The following is an 8,373-nucleotide window of genomic DNA, read 5'->3' as shown; positions in this document are numbered from 1 at the left end:
AGAAGTTAAAGGTGTGGGAGGAATGAAGCCAAAGCAAAGAAGGAGACCTTCATCCCACCCACCCTTGTACATTACTGCTGTTCTAACCTACATGTTCACATGGACCCACTACAGCTTCCCTCCAACAACCAATGCACAGGAGCAAGCACTGGTCCAACTCAACACACATATTCTCACACTGTTACCCAAGCATTCACATGTGCACACACATTTCCATAAATACTTGCATGCCTGCAAAACTATACCTGCACTGAAACGTTCCACAATTACATTAACACATTCCCCCATCTGTGTTTGTATACACTTACACACATGCATACCCCCTTATGTATGCCTGTACACATTTACCTACACCACACAGATTAGCATCAGTGCCCAACCCACACACATCTCCCACCAGTCTGACTCCTCTGTCTCCCATCCTCTGCAGCCATTCTCAGACATGTACAGTCCAGGGAATAAACTTTTGCATATGACAATCTTTGTGCACATGCAAACACATGAACATCATTTCTTCACCATCCCGAACTAAATACCATTTCCCACAAGATGAATCAGTTCCTAGTATTGCCCAGACTCTCTGCAACCATAGCTCTTACACACTGGAGATCCCCTGACCTCCCTCTGCTTCCTGCCCCCATCCTGTACTGATAGATGCCTTGATCTCTTGTATCAGCCAAACAGTACTCCATACAGAGATCAACTCAACCCAAAGACAATGTATATTCTCAGGAGAGCCGAATCTGTGGCACCCCCCTCCCCTAAACACACAGAATGTTTCTGTCCTGTTGGCCTTTTATGTCCAAAGGCTTTTTTTTTTATTTACAGTAAGGCTTAGGGAGAGGAAAAGGGAAAGGGCATTTCAGCTTGTAAGAAACACTGCCTCTGATTCATGTCGCACTGTCTTTTTCTCTACCTTTGTTACACCTCCCACCGGGGTGCAGAGGCACCAGGAAAACCCTGAAGAATGTGAGATGCAGGAAAGAAATGTTCCATTTTTTTCTCCCAGGTAAGTCCCATCAGCCTGCCCAGAGTCCATGAGAGCCTTAAAAAGAAAGAGGAGGTTTTGAGCAATTAGTAGTCTCCAGCCATGACCAGCATGGGCAGGAAATCTGTCCCCAAGGCATTTTTAAGAGCTAGAGAGGGGTCAGCCATGCATGCAACTGGCTGGTATGTCTTTGCTGCAGACATTTTTCCTCCCTGTTTGTCTTTCAGGGTAAACCACTTCTTGTGTTTGTAAGGAGGATAATCAAGGCACTGGGATGCCTACGTGTAGTATATGCCATTTGGGAACTTCCTTGACATGCTACAATCAGATGGCAGCTGATGCCCTCCACAGCTGAGTCATTTAAGGACAGATCATGCAATCTAGGGCTGATCTTGCTCTCTCTGTATTGTCAGTGCCCAGCACCTCTTCAGCTCCCCCTGGATGCAGTCCATTCTTTATCCAGTACCACATAAACCTCAGGTGTCTTTTCCAAAGCCAAGAAAAATGTCTTGCTTTTTCTACAAGTTCATGGAGCCCTCTTCATCTTTAAAACAGACTCTTGGACTTTAATATGCCTTTGTCTCCCATTGCCTTTGAGGTTGAAAAGCAGATAAGGTGAAGGGGACCTCATGTTCCAATGTCTCTTTCCCCTACACCATCCCTTTCATCACAAATAACTGACATGCAACTTGTTGCTCTTTTCACATCCCACAGGCTGCTCAGGGAGTGGTTTTTGCTCATTGCTCTCTCCTTCTTCACCGCTTAGAGGGCGCTCCTGCCTGCCATTTCCATTCTGGGTGATCTTGCTGATCTCGCCCTCTTCCCCTTCATCATTGGTCTTCTCTGGGGGGCCCGCTGGCACCTCCTGGCTCTGGACTCGGCGGGATGGCCTGAAGATGGCCCTCTGGAAGCCCTGCTTGAAGCGGTAGGAGAGGAAGCCATAGATGATAGGATTGGCACAGCTATTGGCATACGGCAGCACCACCACAAGGAAGTAGACACCAAAGAGGGACGGCTCCTCTGGCAGTGGGCAAACAACATTGATTATGTTGAGGACATAGAAGGGGAGCCAGCAAAGGACGAAGACAGCCACAACAGTCACCACCATGCGGGTCACTCTGCGCTCTGAAAGCTTGTGCTTGGAGGACAGAGCCCTCACCCGCCTGCCAGAGGAACGAACCTTCACAACAATCAGAAGATAGCAGAGACAAATCACCAGCAGTGGTCCAAAGAAGCCCAGCGTAGCAGTGTAGATGATGAAGCCAGCTCTCCACACCGAGGCTGGCTCTGGCCACTGGATGTGGCACGTACTCATCCCTAAAGGGACGTCTGAGAAGACAACCACGGGCAGCACCACTATTGAAGACAGCACCCACACCGTTGCACTCACAGCCTTGGCCACTCGTGCTGTCCGCCATTTGGAGGACTTCCCTGGGTGGACCACTGCCAAGTAGCGATCAACACTCATCACCGTCAGGCAGAAGATGCTGGTGAACTGGTTGATGGCATCCACGGCCATCACCAGGCGGCACATGAAAGAACCAAACGGCCAGTAGGAGAGGGCATTTTGGGCAGCCAGGAATGGCAGGCCCAGCATGAAGAGCTCATCAGCTAGGGCCAGGTTCAGGATGTAGACGTTGGTCACTGACTCACTCACTGAGTGCCGCAGGACCACATAAATGACCAGAGAATTTCCAGCCAGCCCCACCACACAGACAATGAGGTAGACCACAGGGATGAGGACACCGCTGACAACTACACCAGGGCTGACAGTGGTGGAGCTGTTGGGGGTGGTGAAGCCTTCCCAGCTGCTAGAGGCATTCCCCTCCTCCGACGCTGCCGGTGTGGGGAGGCTGAAAGCAGAAGTGTTCATAGCAGAGGGAGGGCAGGGGGCAGTGTCCTCGCAGGATCAGTTAGCAATCTGGAAATGAGAGGGGGAGAAAAAAACACATTGATACTGGGGACATGACAGCTGAACAAGCCACAGATAAAATCACTACATTAACTGTGTTTTAGATATGGGCAGGCATGGGAAGTCAAGGTGAGTTTGTGGATGCTGGCAGCCACTGGAAAATCTAGGACAATATCAAACCCATCTAGTCCTGTGAGGCACAGTGGGCATGGAGGGACAAACAATGATATGGCTCAGTGTGGGCCAATGGATTGTCTCTCCTACAGAAAGATCCTCTAGGGAAATAACAACAGACTAGGATAAGAGCAAGGAAATTTCTCATTTTCTGCTAATAGCTCCAATAGTGAGGACATGGTCACCAGAGGCCTGATTCTCATTTATGAGTGGCAGGTACCTTAGAAACCAAAGAGGGAAAAGCATCCAGTGACAAAGCCATTCCAGTTCTGACTCTGAGTATCCTCTTGCTTTCTGAAACTCTTTTTGGACTGGCCAGTTTATTGTTGGCTCTACCAGCAGAAGCAAAAGCACCTTCACCCTCAGTAGAGGCTGAAGTCAGCACCTGGGCTGGAGGGTAGCTGTTTTGTGTTATGGCAGTTTGAGAGCAAAGGAAGAGCCAGATTATTTTGAGTATACTAAGAGGGATCAGTCCAGGTCTCTCTTTATCTCTCTCCCATTTTCTGCCTTATTGTCTCTCTCTCATTCTCTCTCTCTCTCCCTCCCTCTCTCTCTCTCTCTCCCTGCCTCTCTCTTTCCTTCTGCACCCTGCAACACACTGCTAATGACAGAGGCCCTGCCTGCCCACCTGTTTGCAACACCAAAGCAGCGTCCCAGCCCTCCTAATCTGAGGTGCCCAATTGCCCATCACGTCAGGGTTTGGCATGGAAACAGCGCTCGGCTCACTTAGAGAGAGAGCCTTGAGCAAACAAGTTCTCCATTCACCATGAGGTCACTGCTGACACTGGGTGAGAAGCTGCAGGGAGAGAAGAGACAGTTAAGGGACAGACGTGCCTTTTGTGAGGGCTCCAGATATGTGAAATACAGAGCCCAGCACATACTACAGACCAGAGATACCCTGGTAAACCTTATGCAGGGGAGATCTGTGATGCTTTCAGAATCAGTCTAGCTCTGGTAAAATCTTCTGGAGGTGTAGACTGACAGGGTCATCCTCCTGATGAATTAGCTTGTTGGAAGGGAGGATGACTTAGTAGTAGGGAACAAGGACCCTGAGGTTCACCTTTACGCATCTCAACAAATCTCCTAGGACTCTGAAGCTCTTTTTCTATTGAAATTAAAACTGGGAATCTCAAAGGAAAGGAATCCCAATCTTAACTACATTCAGGAGGCCAGAAACACTCCAAAGACTATTCTCCCAAATGTGTTGGCATCACAACTTCCTTCACAAATGTCTTAATATTACAGCTTTTATTCTGTTTTTTTGTAGATGTCATCCCAAGTTCTGGAAACACTGGGGGAGACCTGAGCTTTAGATGGATATCAGACAAGCAAACCCAACAAACTCCACAGATGTATCCAATCTTATACTGAAGGAACCTCATCTGGTAGGCCCCATAAAAACAGTTGGGCAACTATGTCTTAAGGCCATTTCTACAGGCTATTGCATGAATGTTTCCTGCTTTGAAGCATTTGAGCTTTGGAGGACTGGAATTGTTTAAATTTTCTTTATTTGCAGGTGCCTTGGGCTGTGACACACTGTCCTGATAGCAGCCCATCTACTGAGGTCCTGCAGCACTGGATTGTCCCACACATCATGAGTGGCTGTAATGAATGGGCAGAGTAGAAAGTGGTTTGAAACTCTAAACTGAGGGGTCTTTCCTCTGATATTTTTTCCAATGCTGTTCTAGTGACACAAATCACTTGTTGGAGGAAAAAGGAGGGCAATGGCTGCTCTAGGTACAAAGATCCCTGAAAAGGGTGGCAGAGGCCAGAACAGTATGTTCATAAAAAGATGATCCTCTAAAAGGTGAGGACGTAGTTAGGAATTCCTTTGGATATTCCTCCTGCATGCAAATGAATTAAAAAAAAAAGCCAAACATTTGAAAAGAGAGCCCTCCAAATACCAAATGGGGATAAAGATTCTGATGCTGGGGCTAAAGAGCATTTGGAGAAGTATCTGGGGTCCAGACCTCGAAGCTTGTTGTTCAGGCTGTGGTTTAGCAATACAGTAAACCCAGCTTCAGGGCCCCAGAAAACCTATCAAAAATGATAGGGCATGCAGCAAAACCCATGGATTTTCTATAAACTCAATTTTCCTGCTCAGAGAGATGCAGTGAAGAAACTTTAAGCAGATATGGTCTGTCTCTGCCGTTCTAACTTAACTTTGTTAAGTACTTAACTTTGTTAAGTACTATGCACCAGCTCAAACACCATGTCATCCATTCTGGATAGTTTGACAGAACAATCACTGGATACCAGTGCCTCATCTATCTTAGATCTACTCTGCTGGCTGCTTTGGCAGCACATAGCATAGGTAGGAATTGGGGAGGAACCTTGGCCTCAGACTGATAGTGTTTTGGCATCCACTTGGAGTCTGTCCCTTATGTGGACAGCACCTGTTGCAAGAGGCTTGGGATCTGCTAACAGGTGCTACCAGAATGTACCTGGCTCATGCAGCCGGAGAGCAGAAGGAAGGCAGAGAGGTAGGAAGAGATGATAAACTGGTGCTATTGCTTTCTTTAGAAAAAACAAATAAATTACATATATATATTATATATATATATATCTGCATTGACTAAAAGGAGGAGGTGGATGCTCAGAGCTGAGCCTCGACCTGGTTACAATACATGAATAGAAGCTGGGAGGGACCACAGAGACCAATAACCTGCAGCCCCTCTTGTCCCCCTCCCCACCTGTCCCCCCCGGTTTCCCATGGCCCTGCTCCAGCTCAGGACTCCGCCGTCTCACCTTGAGGCTGAGCTGTCTGGTACGGACCAGGATGGACTGGCAGAGTTGGAGGGTGGGGAGCCGGGGGGGAGGTCGGCAGGTTTCCTTCTCTGGGACTGCAGAGTTAACTTCTGCATGGACTCACGCCCACGGGTGTCATCTGGGAAACGCGGGCAGAGCCGCCGGGTACTTACATGTCGTCGGGATGTACATTTTCCTCTGCTTCACCGGGAGAATCCGTGTCATGTTTTTCCCCTTCCCCTTTCTTAAGAGCGGTAGAGCAGAGCGGTCCCGGAGGCAACGCGCCCACCGTGCTCTACCGGAGACGCGAGTCCTTCTTCCCGCGCTTGCCCATCGCCCACTCCGTGGCTGGCGTGGGAGCGGGGCCCACGGCCGTGCCCGCGGGCGGCCGGCCGGGGCTGCGCGGTCCCTCAGCCCCACGCCGGAGGGTCTGTCCCCCTCGCTGCCCCCGCCATCTGCGGGGCTCGGGCAGAGGGAGCGGAGCGGCGGCACCGGGGGACGGGTGCCGGCAGCCAATGGGCGCCACGCACGGAAACACCGGCAGGAGAAGGAGGAGAAGGAGGGGATGGACGACAGGGCAGGAGAACGAGGAGCGGGAGGAGACACCGGGATGGAGAATAGAAGGAGGAGAGAGAGGTGCAAGGAGAGGGGCAAAAGGATAGAGGAGCGTGGAAGACGGGGAGGATGAAGGAATGAGGAGTGCGGTAAAAGAAGCTGAAGACAGTGTAGGGGAGAGGGAGAGGAAGAAGAGGGATAGAGAGAGCAGCTATGTGGTGGGAGAGTGGTGTGCAGGAGGGGGTGACTTGACTCGGCTTCCCTAGGCAGGCACCCAGGAGACGGCCTCCCTGTTCTGAGGGTCGTGCAAGCAGGACTCATGTTGCTCAGAGCTGCAGGGACACGGCAAAACCTTCTGGCTGGCAAGATGCTCAGATATCAAGGTAGATGTTAAGCACACAAACCCTTGTCCTTTCTATTCTGCCCTATGAGCATCTCCAGATGGATGGAGATGAGGGCAGACGGCCAAATAGGGGGCTGTATGCTTCAACTCCTTCCCTTATCTGACTCCCTGAACAATCCCTTGTCTTTTGCACTTTCATTGGGAAAATGCACTAGTTCAGCAGCCCTGAACTCTCCTACTAGATTTCATCTCTGCTGGAACATGTAGACCCAGAAGAAATGGGTCTAGAAAGAAAATTAATCTCCTTTGTTTGAGCAGTTCTCCCAGGAAGGACATGAGGATTTTTCCATTCCATTCCCTGCACAAAGGCCTTTCCTGTCATTCTCACCTCCTTCCCGGTCCTGCAGCCAACATCAGTGACTGTTCGTGCAGTCACCCACTTCTTGACATTTGGCACTGCTGTTGCAAGCATTTGAGGCCCCTAGGGCCAATTCCAGCCTTAACAGAAGAAGGCAGTATCTCTGCGAGCAGAACATAGCCAGGGTTTAATCTGGCATTCCAAATCTATTTGAGCAACTTTATGTTCAGCCAGTGTTGATCATAGGTGAGCTGATGAAGGCAGTACAGGACTTCAAAGCTGTCAGGCTGCCTTAGGCCGGAACTTTACCACAATGCTATCTGGAGACACACAAGAGATATGACGGCTCATTGTGGAAAAAATGGCATGGGTAGCACCCAGAGGTTTTCTTTGCCATGGCAGAGCAGGTATCTGTAGCACCATGCAGGAGCCCCTCAGTTCCTGTCTTAGAAGAAACAGAGCCAAACAACAGCAGAGCTCTACGAAGGCCTGCTAACCCTTGCAGGACTTGCTAGCGTAAGCACAGTCACAGGATCACAAATTCCAGGTCTCCAGATCACTTCCCCAGTGCTCCAAGTCCTGCCCCATTCTCAGCTCTAACAGGGTTGTGCAAACTGCTTAAATTTTGTTGGGGTGAGAGCTCAGCCTGTGCACCTCCACAGGTAGGAAGATACATAAATTTTGTTTCACGCACATGGTCAGTATTGCTGTTTGTGGGGACGAGGCAGATTGAGAAGGTAAAAGCCAAGGCTTGAAAACTAGAGAGGAAGTAATAAACCACTGGGAATACATTGGTTTGAGCAATGCTTAGAATTTTTAAAGGAGATTAGATCCCATTCTCAAGGGCTTTGTGTCCCTTGCCCTTCCACAGGTATATGCCCATACCAGAGACTTAATTTTTGTGCATCTGGACTTACGCTGACATAATTTACATTACCTTTGGATGGGCCCTGAGCAATTCATCCAGCAGCCCATGTGCAATGCAGATATTTGTGGGACTTACTGCCACAGGATGCCCTCCAGGGTTGCTCTGGACTTTATCAGTAGGCAATGTGTCACATCACTGAGTTAACTGCCTTATTTAGATCCAACCATGAATTGAAATTGCAGAAATTTCCCTGGCAGCAGGGTACCTCGGGGGCTTCACTGTGGTGGTTGTAGCTGGCACTACCCATGCACCTCCTCAGTGCAGGAAGCAGCCTTTGAAGCTCAGAAGTGTTGCTGCATCCAGGAATGATAACCTGGCCCAACTCCATAGTTTCTCTGTGCCCTCCTAAGACTGCAGGATTTTGCAG

General features: G+C 49.5%; 1 protein-coding gene across 2 annotated transcripts; it reads right to left on the bottom strand.

Annotated features, from left to right (window-relative positions):
• Window positions 1-251: 251 nt before the first annotated feature.
• On the bottom strand, window positions 252-6,111 carry SSTR3 (somatostatin receptor 3). Of its 2 annotated transcripts, XM_051784021.1 has the most exons (3): window positions 5,996-6,041; window positions 3,703-3,870; window positions 252-2,909 (listed from the first exon to the last, which is right to left on the bottom strand). In XM_051784021.1, the coding sequence occupies exon 3, from the start codon at window positions 2,859-2,861 to the stop codon at window positions 1,656-1,658; it is 1,206 nt and encodes a 401-aa protein (XP_051639981.1). In that variant the 5' UTR covers window positions 2,862-2,909; window positions 3,703-3,870; window positions 5,996-6,041; the 3' UTR covers window positions 252-1,655. The 2 variants fall into 2 exon arrangements, with proteins under 2 accessions (XP_051639981.1, XP_051639980.1); XM_051784020.1 differs by lacking the exon at window positions 3,703-3,870 and having other exon boundaries at window positions 5,996-6,111.
• Between the last annotated feature and the right edge of the window lie 2,262 nt (window positions 6,112-8,373).

Source organism: Manacus candei, unplaced genomic scaffold (assembly GCF_025592945.1).
Source record: "Manacus candei isolate 608988 ecotype Guabito, Panama unplaced genomic scaffold, ASM2559294v1 h1tg000018l, whole genome shotgun sequence".
Lineage (NCBI taxonomy): Eukaryota > Metazoa > Chordata > Aves > Passeriformes > Pipridae > Manacus > Manacus candei.
The sequence above is the reverse complement of the archived record's forward strand: the minus strand, read 5'-3'. Positions and strand labels throughout refer to the sequence as shown.